The following is a 17,461-nucleotide window of genomic DNA, read 5'->3' on the forward strand; positions in this document are numbered from 1 at the left end:
TTCATACTCTAATTTAAACCTTCCAAAAAATAACTTCATAACGTAACTATAATTTCATCTTATACTTTTTATTACTTCATCTTATTATTTAATAACTTCATATTCTAATTTTAAATTTCTAAAAATTTAAAAATTCGAACCAAATTTCCACACCTGTTAAATTTTTTGGAGAAATCCTATTGACAAAACTTAATCAAACGGATAAATTAATCCATATTGTCCAGAAATCCCTTCATGTTATACACCAATCAATTCACATTATGAACTCATCAAACAGAAAAAATAATTCAAACTATCTAAGAATCCCTTCATGTTATGCAGGAATCAATTCACATTACAAACTTAGGATGAAGCATATTTACCAACTCATAGTTTCTAAGCAAAAAAAGTTGCAGAACACTCAGAAAATCAAAAATTGACAACTTACACAGTACAATTTTTTTTAAATGAACACCACCACTGATTTGAATGAAAATATTTCTGTACCTCATAAGTTCCAGAATTCCAGAATGAATCACTGAAAAAATAAACTAAATTAAAATCAGAACTGAACTAATTGGAAGAAAAAAGAGAATTAAAAAAACATGAAGCCTACTAGGGATAAGAAAACATAAAGGATGAACTAAATTACCATACGCGCTGAACTTATTTGAAGAACTACGAGAATTTGAAAACACAAAATCTAAACAAAATTAACAAATGCTTTGAACTCACTGCTTCCAGATGAAGTTTTGGAGCGTAACATCCGCTCACCTAAAACCAAAAATTTCAAGGTTAGAATGTAAGGTTTTCGTAGATTGTGAAAAATGCTGAAGAAAACACATACCGTTCAGTTTTCCAGATCTTGTCTCCACCATGTTGAAATTCCACAGATAAGTTGTGGTGGAGAATGCCGACGCACAGAATTACTCGATGAATGAGTGAAGAGAATGGGAGTAAGACACACCGCGTTGGGGGAGAAGAGAGTGGGAGGAAGATGAAACGTTGAGCGGGAAGACTGAAAGGCGACTGTTGATTTTACCCTAATACAGTCCCCCTTGATTTACGCTAGATTCATTTTTACCCAATTACACTCATTTACAGAATGCCTAAGATGCCCTTTGGCTGAACAATTTAATTCACATGATGAATTACGAATTTAAGAAGTATGAGCTCTAATCTCAGCCACTAAATTAAAATCCATTGGCTAATATTTAGTCTCTAGTTCTACACTAAGAAGGTGTTATGGGAATAAGGGGACCCTATATATATATATGTTATATTGCAGATTCTCCGTTTGCCATGTAAAGGAATTTATTAATCTATAGAAGAAACAAGAAAAGAATAAATGATTTATGCAAAATGTGACATCGTTTATTTGATTATTAAAATAATCGGGTAAGGGGTGTTACACCACTAGCCGTCGCCGCCTTGGGATTCATAGATCTAGAATATTTTTAGTAGATCAAGAATATTCACTTATAGATCTATAACATTCATCATGGATCCATACATAAATCGAAAAGCTAGATTAAATCCACTTTATATTAACTATTTATTATTATTTTTATAAAGCGAGTGCAAAAAAGTAAATGCGACAGTTAATGCGGGACGAAGGTAGTAATATACTTTGCTTTACTATTCTTGGATTAAATCCAAATCGACCGGGTTTCTGAATAATATATACCTTCTAACTTCCCTCAAACAATTTAATCATAATTGAAGGACCTTACTGCTATTTCTAAAGTTTTAGTACCAAATTTAATATCAATCCATAGTTGAAGGACCAATAAAAATGTTCACTCTAAATAAAATATTATCTTTGTCCTAATTAAGTTAAGTCCTATTTCTTTTTAGGTCGTTCAACAAAGTCGAGTCATTTTTCTTACGTAAAAATTATGAATTTTAACTGCAAAATAACACCTTAATTAATGATCATCATATCACAATTAAAACAAACATTTATATGTTTACTCCCCCTTCCAATTGCAAGTGACACGTTAAAATGCAGAAAAAGTCAGACACAATAGGTTGAATATTCATTAATTTTTAGTGTAGATAAACTTAAATTTTAATTAAATCTATACATATCTAATGGAACAGTTGTAAAATTGCCCCAGAAATTACTATAAAGCCCTTTTTTGGAGAGAAAATGAGATATATCATGTCAGAGAAATCTGACTGCACACAACATTATGCATTTTTTACAAAGCTGTTAGGAGCTAATTGTTGGTGCATGTGATAGAGAGAGACCGAGAGAGAGGGGAACAAGTTAGAGAGAGGGGACAAATATCATTTGACAAAAATAACACTGATATTATTGGACAAAAAAATTGGTCTAATGAAATAGTAGATTCTCAAAGAAGATTAAACATTTATATAAATACACCACCATTAATTGTTGAATCAACATTCTTATAGGCTGATTTCTGATTTTTTATTTTGATTACAGCAGGGCTGACGATGGGGCGCCGGGCGTGGGCGAGTAAGGAACAAGGCAGAGCAGCGGCGCGGGTGAGGAAGGCGCGGCGGCGCGACGAGGTGATGTGGAAGGAGAGCCGGTGAGGAAGAAGGTGTTGTGCTCTGGCCGGGAGATGATTTCTGCCGCTTATTAGGAAGGAATGAGAGAGAGAGATTAAGGCGTCAGCATGTTAGCTTTAGGGTCGAGGAATATTAATTCAATGTATATTGTTTGGACTTTAGTTTAATGTTTAGTGGGCTTTTAGTGTGTTGGGTTTTGGAGTATAATTTAGATTTCAAATAATGGTATAAAATTGCACCCAATTTATAGTACTTAACATCTTTTTTAGTTGAGTGAACTGCACCAAAAGGCTCTGACTTTTCGCCTTGTAACATCAGAGGCCCCTAACTTTTAAAAATACCACCACAGGGATCTGACAAAACATATAATCACAAATCGTGTATATTTTGCCATTTTTCGGACGAAAATGCCCAAATGGGGTGAAGGGCAGTTTAGACCTTTTGATTGCATTAGGCTGCACCCCTATGACTGCATATGCAGGTGCGGTCTTGTCAAGCACCTGTGTAATCATAATTCCATTTATATTTTTCAATTCTGTTTCATTATTTCTTCCCTCCATTTTCGTTTCATCTACCCCTTTCAAGTTCTACTCAAATTCTGATTCCCTCTCAAAACAGTATATACGATTTTACCTTCTTCGGCATCGGGCAATTTAGGGGATTTCATATCTTCGCCAGCCGTTCGGGATCTCGAATTTTGTGGATTTCATCTGGATTTTGCTGAATTTAGGGTATCAAAGAGGGTTTTAGGCGATTTCCGTTGGAATTTTATTTTGCAATTGTTGGTTGATTTTTTTTGGTTGTATGGTTACTGTCGGGCATTTGAAAATTATTTTTGCAATTCTTGGTCGATTTGATTTTTGTATTGTCGAACTGAATTCAGGTCGTTACGCAATGTCTTCTTCTTCTTCTTCTCAATCGTTCGGCTCAAGCTTCAATTGGAATCGGCCTCGTCCAGAAATTGTGAAGTGTAATCACGATCTTGAGGCCGAGCTCGTTACATCTAGGACGGCTGCTAACCCGGGTAGACGTTACTATCGCTGCCCTATATGGAAGGTTAAAACCATGTATTTTGATCGTGTTGTCCATTAATTTTGTTGGCATAAAGATTAATGAGAAATTATTATGCAGGACGATGACTGCAAGTTTTTTCGATGGTTTGATGCGAGTCTATCCCCAAGTCAAGACAGTTATTTTCAGAGAGTGAAACTTGAGCGAGACCAATTCGAAGCTGAACTTCGAAGCAAATCTCTACTCGAAGGTGTGCTGCACGAGAAATTGCGCTTGAAAACCGTGGAGTTTGAAGACTTGAAGCTACAACTGGGTATGAAAACTGAAGAGTGTGACGCATTGGCGGTGAAAATTGGTCAGATGGCAACAACTCTCCGTCGCTTAAAAATCACAATCTTGTTCTTATGTATTGTAATTTTTCTACTGTTATAACAATGCTATGTCGTGTTCACTCCGTGGTTCATTTCTGAAATCACAAACTGAAATCCTAATCGACTACGCTTTGCTTTGTTGCTATTCATTTATGTCTGAAAGCACGAATGAGGTTACACAACTATGACTGAAATCACAAACCATGTACACAAATGAATACTACCAAACTGAAATCACAAATGAAGTTACTTAAATATGATTGAAATCACAAACCATGTACACAAATGAATACTACCAAACTGAAATCACAAATGAAGTTACTCAAATATGATTGAAATCACAAACCATGTACACAAATGAATACTACCAAACTATCACTGAAATCACAAATGAAGTTACTCAAATATGATTGAAATCACAAAGCGACGTACGCTATCCACAAAAATACCACCACCAAAATTTTTCCACTGAACTTTACTTCCACCAAAATACTAGTCTGTTACAAAATAGTCTGTACCATACAAATCATACTATTCATATCATCACTAACACAAATTGTTCAACCCATCCGAAACAAACCAACGTTAATAAGTAAAGGCCATCAATCTTGATCACCGCGGCGGCCGCATCTCTGAGGATGAGTCCTTGTCCGACTGCTTGGTCTCGGATTCGAAACATTAGGCTGCAACAATTAATAGTGTGGTAAGTATACATGCTTAAGCACTGTGTACAATTACGTAATATAGTTGCATATGCTTACTGCATAGTACCTCTTGGCGTTGGGGATTGTTTGACGATTCAGGTAGAGTACTGTCACCATGTTCACGCGAAGTCTCCCCAACCTGAGAACGGGCATCTGTCCGAGGATCATTGCTGCATGTCCTCCTATTATGACCTTCTAGACCGCACCGATGACATTTCATCATGAAGGTGCGACGCAATGACTCACCTCCATCTGCATGAAGACGAATCTGGGGCTCCTCACGTCTCAGTTTCTTCGGCCTACCACGCTGTCGCTTTGACCTCGGGGGTGCCATTTCCACTGAACCATCCGCAGTACTCTTCGGCCAACTGGCTACCCCATTGATGGGGTAGAGGACATTCTCGTACAGCATGATCATTGTTGACTTCAAATAGTATCGGGAAACGAATCGCGTCACGTCGTCGCCATTCTTATTGATAGTTGCGATAGCATGCGTGCACGGGATTCCGGTTAGCTGCCACAATCTGCAAGAGCAAGTAAAATCGCGCATGTTGACAACATATTGGCCAGACGGCCCATACACTTGGTACGAAGACTGTCCGTTCCATCTAGCCTTCCACGATGAAGCCCTCGCGAACCACTTATCAACAAGCTCCTTGATAACAGGCGGGACTGCGTGATCGTAGCTTTTGATCCATTGGCCTCTGATCTGAATTCTTTCCATTTGACTTGTTCGAATGTCCTCCAACATGCTGATAATTACTTTCTCGCGAGCCAATGCAATCTTCGAATTGAATGTCTCACAGATGTTGTTCAGGATCACATCACAACAGGTGTGTGGAGAGAAAAAGGCCTTGACCCACTTTTCTTTGGGAGCTACTCCAGAAAGCCACTGGTGTGCACTGGGATATTCGGTTTGCAAAGCATCCATCAAAGCCACATACTGTTCGAGGGTGGTACTCGAGGCAATCTCCCACAACCGGTCTTTGAAATCTTCACCAACAAATCTCTTCTTAAAATTGTTGTATATGTGCTGAACACAAAAGCGATGCTCGCTTTGTGGGAATTCCTCAGCAAGCAACTTTGCAAGGCCCTGATGCAGCACAACAATACATTACCACAAAATCACAGTTCAGTACATAATTTATTAAACAAATTACAAATAAAAGTAAATCACATATCACGTACATGATAAAATATTGGAATAACGGATGGCCTACCTTTTGTTGGTCAGACATAAACACATAACGTGGCTCATTTGCATGCAAGTTTAGGTCATCGGCCAAGTATTCCACGAACCACTTCCACTGGACATAACTCTCGGCCTCAGTCACCGCCCAAGCAATCGGCCACCAGCCATTGTTGGGATCAATCCCCATTGCTGTCATTAGCTGGCCTTTGTACATCCCTCGCAAGAAACAAGCGTCGAAGAAGATAATCGGGCGACATAACTCCTTCCATCTTTTTTTCAGTGGCCCTAGACAGCAGTAAAACCTCATGAATCTCGGTCCAACGGCACCAGATTCCCTCATATTCTCATAATGTATATGAATGCTGGATTCAGGGTGCGTCCGCTCCAATTCGGCTTTATAGTAGAATTACGAGCGGAGGACGCTCCAGCAGCACTTCGTCTCCGTTTTGGAGCCATTGATGAAAAGGATTAAAATGGCGTGAAAGGCAGAGGCGGCAGAGGCTAATTATTTTGGCGAAATGATAAATTGATGAAGTGAAGGTGGAATTGGAGGGAAAAAATATAGAGAAGCCTGGCGAAATGTTTTGGAATGGCAAAAATTTATGAAATTTCAATGCAGGTCCGATTGCAATTCATGCGTGTGAAAATAATAGGGGACAACAAGCAATGCAACCTGTCACACTAATTGCAATTCGATGTCCCGTCAACAGTGCTGCAGCTGACACAGCACTGACGGCCATGCAAAAGCCTGATTTTGCCCTTACAGGCCCTGAGGGTCTAATGGTCCGAAAAAACACGATTTGTGATTATATGTTTTGTCAGATCCTTGTGGTGGTATTTTTAAAAGTTAGGGGCCTCTGATGTTACAAGGCGAAAAGTCAGGGCCCTTTGGTGCAGTTCACTCTTTTTAGTTAAATACTCCCTCCGTCCCACAAGAATATGCATTTTCTAGTTTTGGAATGTCTTTTCTATCTAATGAGGTGGGACATATTCTCCACTAACAATACTTTAATTACTTTTTCTCTCCATCTCTCTCTTACTTTACCAATTTTACATTAATATTTGTGTCGTTCTCAAAGTGCATATTCATTGAGGACGGAGGGAGTAGAATTTTAGTTTGAGTGTTGTCTCTATTATTATATTTTAAGCTAAGTTTTAATTTGGATTTCTAATTTATTAGATTTTATATAATACTCCCTCCGTCCACGAAAAATAGGGCACTTTCATTTTCTGCACTTGTTTTAGTTGTTTTGAAAAAATGATAATAAATAGTTAAAGTGTAGAGAAAGAAAAGTAAGAGAGAGAATAATATAGACAATAGACTTCTCTACATTATTCTCTCTCGTACTTTACTTTCTTTCAACTTTAACTATTTATTATCATTTTTTTAAAACGAGTGCAGAAAATGAAAGTGCCATATTTTTCGTGGACGGAGGGAGTATATATTTTTAAATTAAAATTTCTTTCATTAAGTAATTATATTTATATATATTTAGAATTTAGTTGACTTTGATTTACTGATATTTCTATTTTTTAGACTTCACAAAATTTTGAATTGTGTATAAATTGAATTTAACTGAACCAAATAATAATTATAAAACATCAATAAATAATGATAAGAAGTGAAATTAAATTAAAGTCATTATTAAATAAGAACAATATTGCATCACATTAAAATTTTTACTAATACGAACATATATTATGTGTTATTTTCTTGGTATTAGATCATACATTTAGTGTTACTTCAACTCAAGAGGGAAAACAAAATTTTCAAAGTCTTTTTTACTAAGTAATTAAATTCATAGTACATAATGAAAATTGAGTTGACTTTGATTTACAATTACTCATATTTCTTTTTTTAGACTTTCTAGCAAAAGTCAACACATGTTCACTTATGAATGCATATGTTTTGTTGATCGAACGAAATCAAGATCTATTTATTCGTTCAACTTATTTGCCTTTTTTATCTTTTGCATTTAGTGATACATTTTTCTTTATTTGTATATGTTATTCTATTTCATCCACACATCTCCAGTTTTGTTATTTCTTTTATTTTTCTTATTGTTTATAATATTTTAATTTTGTTATAATGTTATGAATACTTTTTATAAATAGTTTATATTTTTTTATCTGTAAATATATTTTTATATTATATGCTTTATTTTAATATATACTACTATATATTTATCTATTAATATATTTTTATTATTTGAAAATCTTTTGGGCGTTTAACTAAAATATACTATAATAAATAAATAGAATAACATATAGTAGTATTAAATAGTCCTTTAAAAATGTGATTTAAGGTGAATGAATGGTGGGGCTGTGCGTTGTTTGTTTAATAACTTCTGTGAAATCATAAGAGCATCTCCAATGGCGGCGAGCGGACAGGCTAGCCGATTCTCAGCGCTGGCCGGTCCGCTCGTCGAACCATTGGAACAGGCGAGCGGTGTTTCGGTGAAAAAATCGGCGACCCGGCGCCGATTTTCGGGCGCTCGCCGATCCGCTCGCCGGTCGGCTGGCCGCCATTGCAGGCTCCCGATCGTCGAGCGATCGGCCAACTCAATTTTTTTTAAATTTTTCGAAATACTATATATACGCGATTTGCACGTCATTTTCATTCGCACCGCTTGTTTTAACGAGTTTTCTCTCTCACTTAATTTCTGTACAAGAGCAATAAAGCAAAATGGAGAACAACAACGAGTATACTCCAGTGACGAGCGGGTCTCAAACTCCCACAGTACCCGTGGGAGGTGGATGGGGTCCGATGGCTGGGTACTACAACATGTACCCTTGGCAGCAGATGATGCCCGGGATGGCAGCCGGGAGTAGTATGCCGGGATGGCAGGGGATGCAGGGCGGGCAGGGGGTACCGGGATGCAGATCATGCGGGGGTGGGCAGCCGGGGATGCAGCCCAGGAAGTAGGACGTCGGGGGGAAGTACGGAAGTAGGGCGGGGTGGGCAGCCGGGGATGCAGCCCAGGATGCAGATCATCGCCCCAGTTTTGATTTTTTGACTGCTTCTTCGCACACATCGACCCCATCGGAGGCTCAGTTCACTGGGTATGATACTTTCTCCTTAGAGGAGTTGGAGATAGATCTCGAGGATGCGGACACTCCCGTTCAAACGGGGGAAGTAGGGCGGGGTTGGGGCGTACCAAAGAAGAAGAAGGGCAAGGGGAAGGGCAAAAGGGTGGTCAGCGAGTCGTCGCAGCCGGCTGATGAAGACAGCCCGACACGGAGAAAGTGGACGGATGCGGAGAACGTCGCGTTGTCCAAGGCTTGGGTGAGTGTTTGCGATGATCCCCTCCATTCGAACAATCAGAGGATCGTCAACTTGTGGGCTAAAATATCAGCAGCCTACAAGGCATTTTGCCCGGAGGGGGGGCCACACAGCGAGGAGGTGTGCCGGAAGGGGTGGGACCGAATCAGGGCTACGGTCTCCTGATTTTCGGGCTTGTACACCAACGCCCTCCGCATGTAGACCAGTGGCCAAACTGACGAGGACTGCAAGAGGATAGAGGAGAAAGCTTTCCCCTTGCCCGGGCTTTATAAGGAGTTCACATACTGGAACTGCTATGAGGTGCTGATGGACTCCGAGAAGTTTCGGGCTTGTGTCGATGTTGGCTGACCGAAGAAGCAACGACTGAACTATGCCGGTGATTACAGCAGCAGCGGCGGCGGTTCCCACGACCTCCCCGAGGATATTCAGTAGTTCCCATCCCCTCCATCGTTTACTCGCCGCACTCGCCCGGTTGGTCAAAGGCGGGCGCAACGGGTAGCGAGGGGGGTCGCCCAGGGGTCCCAGGAGGTCCAGTCGGCATCCCCCCCTGTTGGCACGTCGCCAACCGAGCTCGCCTTCTTCGCGCGTCAACAAACGCGGGCTCAGATGCACAAGATCTTAGCTGAATGGAGGGCGGGAACTGACCCGTGGAGAAGAGGTTTCTTCACTCAATGCTCGAGAGTATGCGGGTCGATTTGGATGCCGCCTCGGCACAGTTGGGGGACTCAGACGCGGGCTCAGATGCTGCAGATTTGGGGGTCCCGGATAGCGGCGACAACAGCGGTGACGACGGCGATGACCACGAGGAGTGAGGCGGAGGCGGGGGCTCGTGTGTGGAAGATGGGTTTTTTTAATTAATGTAATTTTTTTATTAATGTACTTTTTTTTAATTTAAATATTATTATTGAATTTTCCCGTATTTGTGTTGTAAATTTAATTCCGTATTTTGTGTGATTGTTAATTATTTATTTTTTATAATTTTGTTTATTGTGGTTAGCCTATTGCTTGTCCAGTTGCTTGTCCTGATGATGTGGCAGGAGGAGTTTTAGTCCTGATGATGTGACATGAGGAGTTTATGGTTAGCCTATGGCTGGGCTATAACCGTATGAGATGCTCTAATTAATGTTGTGAGGTGAAGGATTGAATATTGGAAGTTATAATGATTGATGATTAGTAATGAGTAATGAGTAGTATATTAGCAATCCTCTACGCCCAAAAATCTATCAAGAGAGGTTCAACGGAATATCTTCTGCACTTTCTCAAATTTGAATCTCTTTCACCGCCCCTTTCACTTTTCAGTTCTACCCTCCCACTCTCCACAGATCTCTTTTTACTCGCTCCCAATGCTCGACACTGCAAATTAGCTGAAACCCCCTTTTTTTCTTTAATTTAAATTTGTTATTAAAATGGAGTTCACCGAGACCTTTAAACAGACGGGTCCCTGCGCATTTTCGCCCAACGCTACATTTCTAGCTGTCGCCGTCGATTATCGCTTAGTCATTCGCGATGTTCACACACTCAAGGTACCTACATTTCTAATTTTTTACAATTTTCGGTATTTAGAAGAGTTGGCGGGGGTTTTGGTTTTTTCATACATGTATTTTACTGTGTGATTTGAAATTTGGAAGTATTGAACCCTGAAATCCTCAGTAACTAGCAGTATTTCTCGACTAAATATACAATCCAGCAGTATTTCTTGCAAAACCAGCCCAATTAATGAGTAATGATATAATTGCTTGCTATCTTTAAGACTTGAAGAATTTTGTATCAGTCTTCGCTTTGATGGTCTAGCAAATTTAATGTTTTGTACTGAAATTGACTATAGAAAATGCAATAATTATGTGCATTGTGCAGTAGGAAGAGGTGCATCTGAGTTATTCTTTCGGTTTACTGTACCAATTCAGAGATAATAATGATATCCAGTGTTAAATCAGTGCTACATTTTACATACCCACTTTAATGGCTAATGAAAGGGCTACCTGCATTGAGGTATATTTTGGTTCTTTGAGTTTTGGGATTTATCTCGGCTAAGTTGTGTTACAGGTGGTGCAATTGTTCTCGTGCTTGGACAAAATAACGTACATTGAATGGGCTCTTGATTCCGAGTACATACTCTGCGGTCTGTATAAGAGGCCTATGCTACAAGCATGGTCGTTGGCTCAGCCGGAATGGACATGCAAAATTGATGAGGGTCCTGCTGGTATTTCGTATGCAAGGTGGAGCCCTGATAGTCGCCACATACTAACAACTTCTGAGTTTCAGCTGCGGTTAACTGTATGGTCATTGCTGAACACTGCATGCATACATTTGCAATGGCCAAAGCATGGTTCTAAGGGAGTATCATTTACCAAAGATGGAAAATTTGCAGCTATATGCACTAGGCGTGATTGCAAAGACTATGTTAATCTCCTTTCTTGTCATACGTGGGAAATTATGGGTGTTTTTGCTGTAGACACATTGGATTTGGCTGATATTCAGTGGTCACCTGATGATAGTGCAATAGTCATATGGGATTCCATTCTGGAATACAAGGTACACATTATTGCCACTATCTGAAATTGTCTTTTGGCTGGTAGCATAAGTTAAATCTGTATGCTGTGGCTCATAACTATCAATCATCCAAAATAATGAGCTTAATTGTGAAACCCACAATAGGTAAACTAACTTGCTTTCTCATTTTGCACCCACATGATTGATACCCATCTATCTTTCACACCACACCACTTTCACACGTGTGCATTCCCAAAACATAGGGCTTTGATTTTGTTAAAAGAGAAGAATGAACCATGTATTATGGTATTCTAGACATGACTGTATCTTTTTATTTCATTACTTCTGGAGAAAACTATACACCCATTGCTGCGTCTCTGAATGATTACTTTTTCTGTGAACAATTGAAACTTAGAATTCAAAAGGATTCTTTCTTTTTGGTTGCCTTCTATTTTTGGCATTATTTTGTATTCCTTATAAGTACCTGGCCATTGATCTTCATATTGTGAAAAAATGAGCATCACTAGTAATCGATGACCTCAATGAATAAGCATGCATAACTTTAGTTCAGTGCCTTATTTACTAACGACAATTCTTTCATATTATTTTACAATTCCCAGGTTCTGATATATTCTCCCGATGGTCGGTGTCTGTCTAAGTATCAGGCATATGAAAGTGGGTTAGGAGTCAAAAGTGTTTCTTGGTCACCCTGTAGCCAATTCTTAGCAGTGGGGAGCTATGACCAAATGATACGGGTTTTAAATCACTTGACGTGGAAAGTGTTTGCAGAATTTACACATCTATCTAATGTCCGTGGTCCTTGTGCTGCTGCGGTTTTCAAGGTTGGAAAAATTGTAACATTTACCTTATGGTCATGTATTACTTTTTCTTCTTTTATAGTTTTCAATCCTTTCCATTATCCAGGAGGTAGACGAGCCCTTGCTACTTGACATGTCAGAATTGTCACTGAGTGATGAATTTATTCAAAGAAGTGCTGGTGAGTTCCCATCATTCTTGATCGTGAAAACTCATCTGCTTCATTAGACTGTGAACAGTATGTTTCTGCAGTGCCTTATTTGTTCAAATGCAGCTGCTTAGAGCATCCACTACGCTGTCCCCCACCGTCCCTTAAACTACTATTTGAGGCCCCACTGTACTTTATTCCTCCATCCCTTAACTAAGGGACGGAACCTGCAACGCTCCCGCCCTTAACCGTCCCTTAAATTACTATTCATTAAATTTCATTTTTATTTTTTTTTTCAACCCAATTCAATTAAAACAAACACACTTTATTAAAATTAAAACAACATTAAAATTCAAAAAAATAGAAAGTGGACATAATTAAAATCCTAAAAAAATAAAAAAGACATAATTTAATTTTCTCCGCCAAAGTTTTCCCAAATGTGCTCAATTAGATCCTCTTGGAGTTGGGCGTGGGCGCTAGAGTCGCGTGTCTTTGCCCGAATAGACAACCGTTCTTGTATTGACGGATGCGCTCCACTTCCCGGCGGACTACTTGCGGTTGAGCTTCCGGGGGATTCGGGGTCGAACCAATTTCCCACCTCGGGTCCTTCGTCTTGGACAATCATGTTTTGCAAGATTATGCACGTATACATGATGTCGACCATGCTCTCCATTAACCACGAACGAGCCGGGGCTTTGATGATGTTGAAGCGCGCTTGGAGAACCCCGAACGCCCTCTCCACATCCTTGCGAGCAGCCTCCTACTTCTGCGCAAAAAGAGCCTGCTTTGGGTTCGCAGGCCTGATGCACGTCTTCACGAAGGTCGGCCACTTCGGGTAGATGCCGTCGGCGAGATAGTATCCCATTTTATACAGCCGGTTGTTGACGACGAAGTTGATGGCCGGCGCTTTACCATCCAAAACTTTGGTAAAGAGGTCGGACTGGTGGAGCACGTTTATGTCGTTGTTCGACTCAGGGACCCCGAAGTACGCGTGCCAGATCCAAAGCCGGTAGTCGGCAATGGCCTCGAGTACAATGGTTGGGCGGGTGCCTTTGTGGCCGCTTGTGTAGGACCCCCTCCAAGCCACCGGGCAATTCTTCCATTGCCAATGCATGCAATCGACACTGCCAAGCATCCCGGGGAATCCGTGCACTTGTTCGTGCAGGTCGAGGAGGAACTGACAATCGGTCGTGCTTGCCCTCCGAAGAAATTCGTCGGTAAAAGCAGCCCGGACGCCTTTGCAGAATTTGAGCAATCACATGCGCCCAGTGGTGTCTGCGATGTGGAGGTATTCGTCGAACATGTCGGCCGTTTGTCCAGTCGCAAGCTGACGGATTGCTGCAGTACATTTCTGCAGCGTCGTGTGGCTGGGACGCCCGACCACGTCGAACTTTTCTCGGAAGAACTCTTCCCGGGCAGCCAAAGTATTCGCGATGTGGAGAAATAGCGGTTTACTCATGCGGAAATGGCGACGGAAGTAGGTTTCTCCCGAATCGGGTTATCGCAGAAGTAGTCGCATACTAACCTTGCGGCGGCTTCCTCCCGGTTGCGATGGATGTATGTCCGGGAGCGTCGTGGAGGCGGCGCGGCTTCCTCCGCCTCTCGGCGTCGATCTTCTTCAAGTGATTGTTCCATTAGTTGACGCATTTGCTCAAGAGGATCCATTTGTTTGAGTTGATTTAAGATGAAATTGGAGTGGTTATAGAGAGGATTTGAGAGAAATAAAAAAAAAAAAGAAAATAAAAAATTAACAGTAACATTACCCTTTAAAAAATATTTTTTTTTTATTAAAATTCGAATTTAAAAATAAAAATGAATTATTACGTCATCCGTGACGACGTCCACTCGCGGGCCAGCGAGTGGGCGTCACGCATGCATCGGGGGCGAGACACGTCGCCCGGGCGCGTGACGGGACGGCGCGTCCCTTGTCTCGCGGCTACGGGCTACGGGACGGGACGAACGTTGCAACGCGTCCCGCGGCGGAACCGTCCCTCCGGGACGGAACGCGAGCCGTGCGCGGGACGCGTAGTGGATGCTCTTAGAGGTTTTGAACTACTGTATAAAATGCGGAGAAAGTTTTGCAATTTCTTAAGTTTTGTTAACAAGTCAGTTGTGCTTCCAACTAGGTTATCCTGGGTTGGGAAGTGCAATGTATTTGTTGCGTTTTTTTTGACCTTTTTATATTTGATCAACTTCTAGTAAGTACCAACTATAAGTATCAACACAAAATAAAGTTGTCAGTAAAGCAACTAACACAAGGCGTTATTCATTTTTGTCCTCATTAAGGAGATGTGAAAAATGATTTATTTGATTACCACAATACCATTTTTTTGCTAGATTTGGATACACTATCCATCAAAATTAACTGTTGCTGAAAATCTAATTATCATCATGTCACATAAGTTAGTTAGTATAGAGGTTCTCTAGCCCAGCTTCTCAACAAATAAAATAGTCACATGTAATATTTCCCTCCAAAATTGATTGTAAATTTATTTAGTTAATCTGATCCTTTATTATGCAACTGCTTCAGATATCTACACTTCTCCAGTGAATTCTTTATGAATGACATGATGAAAATTTCCAAGTATAGCTTTGTTTATGCCTATTGCTTTCTGTTTATGCGTAGCTCATTGCTAATCCCAAATGATTTCATCTGTAGATAATGGCGCCGAGACATGCATTCAAGTTAGGTATGATGTCTTGGAGGTGCCAGTTACTCTTCCTACACAGAAGCCTCCTGCAGATAAACCAAACCCCAAACAAGGAATTGGTGAGGGCCGAACACATGTGACTTATTATATTGTTTAATTTTCTTTTAGCATGTGCTATGTTTCCGTCTAAAGCTTAAGGATTGCATGTTTTGTTGGCATCTGATTTACTTCATCCTTTTGTCCCCATTGAAGAGTACACTTGCGTTTTTCTTTCATGGAGCGTTATATCCCGCCAAACACAAATGCTTTATTCTGTTTGATGTGACATGTCAGTTTCAGCAAGTTTATACCTCTACTCATGAGTAGCATATCAGTTTAATTTGATACTTCATCCGTCCAACAAGAATATGCAGTTTTGGTTGGGTACGAGTTTTAATGCAGAATTGGTTAAGAGAGAAGTAGAAAGAAAAAAGTAATTAAAGTATTGTTAGTGGAGAATGAGTCCCAACTCAATAGAGAGAAAAAAGTTTCCAAAATTAGAAAGTGCATATTCTTGTGAGACGAACTAAAAAGGAAATAGTGCATATTATTGTGGTCATACAAGGATGTTTTAAACTGAATTACTTTGCTATTGTCTTGAACATTCTGAATATTTAGATTTCACTTGCTGAGATTGATGATAATCCCTTACAGGACTCATGTCATGGAGCAGTGACAGCCAATACATGTGTACACGCAACGACAACATGCCAACAGTTGTCTGGGTATGGGACGTGCAGCGTCTAGAGCTCGCAGCCATCTTGATACAGAAAGATCCAGTTCGAGCTGCGGCTTGGGATTCCACATGTTGTCGTCTAGTTTTATGCACCGGAAGCTCTAATCTATACATGTGGACCCCTTCAGGTGCTTATTGCATCAACGCTCCGTTTCCTCAATTATCTGTCCTCGACTTGAAATGGAATTTGGACGGGAGCTGTCTTATTCTGAAAGACAAAGATTCATTCTGTTGTGCTGCCGTGCCCCTGTTGCAAGAATCCAGCGATTACAGCTCCGATGATTGATGTCTGACTCAGCTTGCTACTTGCAAACTCATTTACAGCTAAGATGTATCAAAGTGTTCTAAGATGTAGTGTAGGAACTCAACACTGTATATCACATGGTTGAATTATTTGCATTTAGTTTTCTTCAGATGTAGCTGGAAGTTTAAGAACAGATTTATGATCTCAAGTAGTATTTGATTAACATCTAAGTCTAGAAGTGCGGTTTGTGATTAAAGTGAATTCTATAACCAAATATGACAAAGAGATTAGAGGTCAAGCCAATATGGATGGGCATTCATGAGAATGGGTATTTATATTTTTTTTCTTATCAGAGTTGTGTTTGTAATTTTAGTAATTGATATTGATATTTCGATATCATAAAGCAAAATAAAATAGTTTAAAAATTAATCATGTTGTGGCTATATGTTGCCGTCCGACTTCATATGATTGATTTTATATTTTTATGGCATTGGACCATTTTCAACCATTTATATTAAATATAAATTCAAATTCAAATCTATTTTATTGTTAAATAGTGATTTTATTCCAACTACTAACATCAAACTAAAATTTTAAAAAATATTTTATATCCACTCACTTTTCATACTCACAAAATCTCAAAACGTGATTTGAGTATGTTATAATGTAAACTCAAAAACAAGTTATTCGACCAAAATTCAAAATACTGTTGGTTTTAAAATACTATTGAAACTATTTTCTTATTCTATTTTGAATTTTATAGAACCATTAGAGATGGTCTTACAATGCAAATAATCCATGGACCCATGTCCACTCTAATGACCATTCTTCTCGATGTTTTCTTTTACGGGTTATGCTATTACAAATCATCTCTACTTTTTCCTCTATCTTACTTTACTATATTTTTATTAACTCACAAAACAATACTGTATAAAATCTTATGTCGAAAACTAAATGTTTCATATTTATTTGGACAAAGAGAGTATTAGTTTTACAGTGAAATGTGAGTAAAATAAAGTTAATGGAATGTGGAGCCCATTACCAAAAATAGTAAAAATTATTCTCTCCGTCCCACAAGAATATGCACTATTTTAGTCCGTCTCATAAGAATATGCACTATTTCCTTTTTAGTCCGTCTCACAAGAATATGCACTTTCTAATTTTAGAAACTCTTTTCTTTCTATTGAGGTTTTACCCATGCTTCACTAATAATACTTTAATTATTTTTTCTTTTTATCTCTCACTCACTTTACCAA

General features: G+C 39.5%; 2 protein-coding genes across 2 annotated transcripts; one reads left to right on the forward strand and one right to left on the reverse strand.

The window, feature by feature from the left end:
- Positions 1-4,504: 4,504 nt before the first annotated feature.
- LOC121745821 lies at positions 4,505-5,985 on the reverse strand. Its single transcript, XM_042139769.1, has 3 exons — positions 5,827-5,985; positions 4,674-5,699; positions 4,505-4,585 (listed from the first exon to the last, which is right to left on the reverse strand). The coding sequence occupies exons 1-3, from the start codon at positions 5,983-5,985 to the stop codon at positions 4,505-4,507; spliced, it is 1,266 nt and encodes a 421-aa protein (XP_041995703.1).
- Positions 5,986-10,283: 4,298 nt separating this feature from the next.
- LOC121746211 (WD repeat-containing protein WRAP73-like) lies at positions 10,284-16,435 on the forward strand. The gene is made up of 6 exons (XM_042140140.1): positions 10,284-10,604; positions 11,125-11,613; positions 12,192-12,413; positions 12,496-12,568; positions 15,195-15,305; positions 15,880-16,435. The coding sequence occupies exons 1-6, from the start codon at positions 10,488-10,490 to the stop codon at positions 16,245-16,247; spliced, it is 1,380 nt and encodes a 459-aa protein (XP_041996074.1). The 5' UTR covers positions 10,284-10,487; the 3' UTR covers positions 16,248-16,435.
- The last annotated feature ends 1,026 nt before the right edge of the window (positions 16,436-17,461 follow it).

Source organism: Salvia splendens, chromosome 8 (assembly GCF_004379255.2).
Source record: "Salvia splendens isolate huo1 chromosome 8, SspV2, whole genome shotgun sequence".
In the NCBI taxonomy this organism is placed as follows: Eukaryota; Viridiplantae; Streptophyta; class Magnoliopsida; order Lamiales; family Lamiaceae; genus Salvia; species Salvia splendens.

Coding starts and splice junctions, on each gene's coding strand:
- LOC121745821 (XM_042139769.1), bottom strand. CDS start 5,985: ATGGGGATTGATCCCAACAATGGCTGGTGGCCGATTGCTTGGGCGGTG. Junction 5,700..5,826: donor TTATGTCTGACCAACAAAAG/GTAGGCCATCCG, acceptor GTGCTGCATCAG/GGCCTTGCAAAGTTGCTTGC. Junction 4,586..4,673: donor ACAATCCCCAACGCCAAGAG/GTACTATGCAGT, acceptor TAATTGTTGCAG/CCTAATGTTTCGAATCCGAG.
- LOC121746211 (XM_042140140.1), top strand. CDS start 10,488: ATGGAGTTCACCGAGACCTTTAAACAGACGGGTCCCTGCGCATTTTCG. Junction 11,614..12,191: donor ATTCCATTCTGGAATACAAG/GTACACATTATT, acceptor TACAATTCCCAG/GTTCTGATATATTCTCCCGA. Junction 15,306..15,879: donor AAACCCCAAACAAGGAATTG/GTGAGGGCCGAA, acceptor AATCCCTTACAG/GACTCATGTCATGGAGCAGT.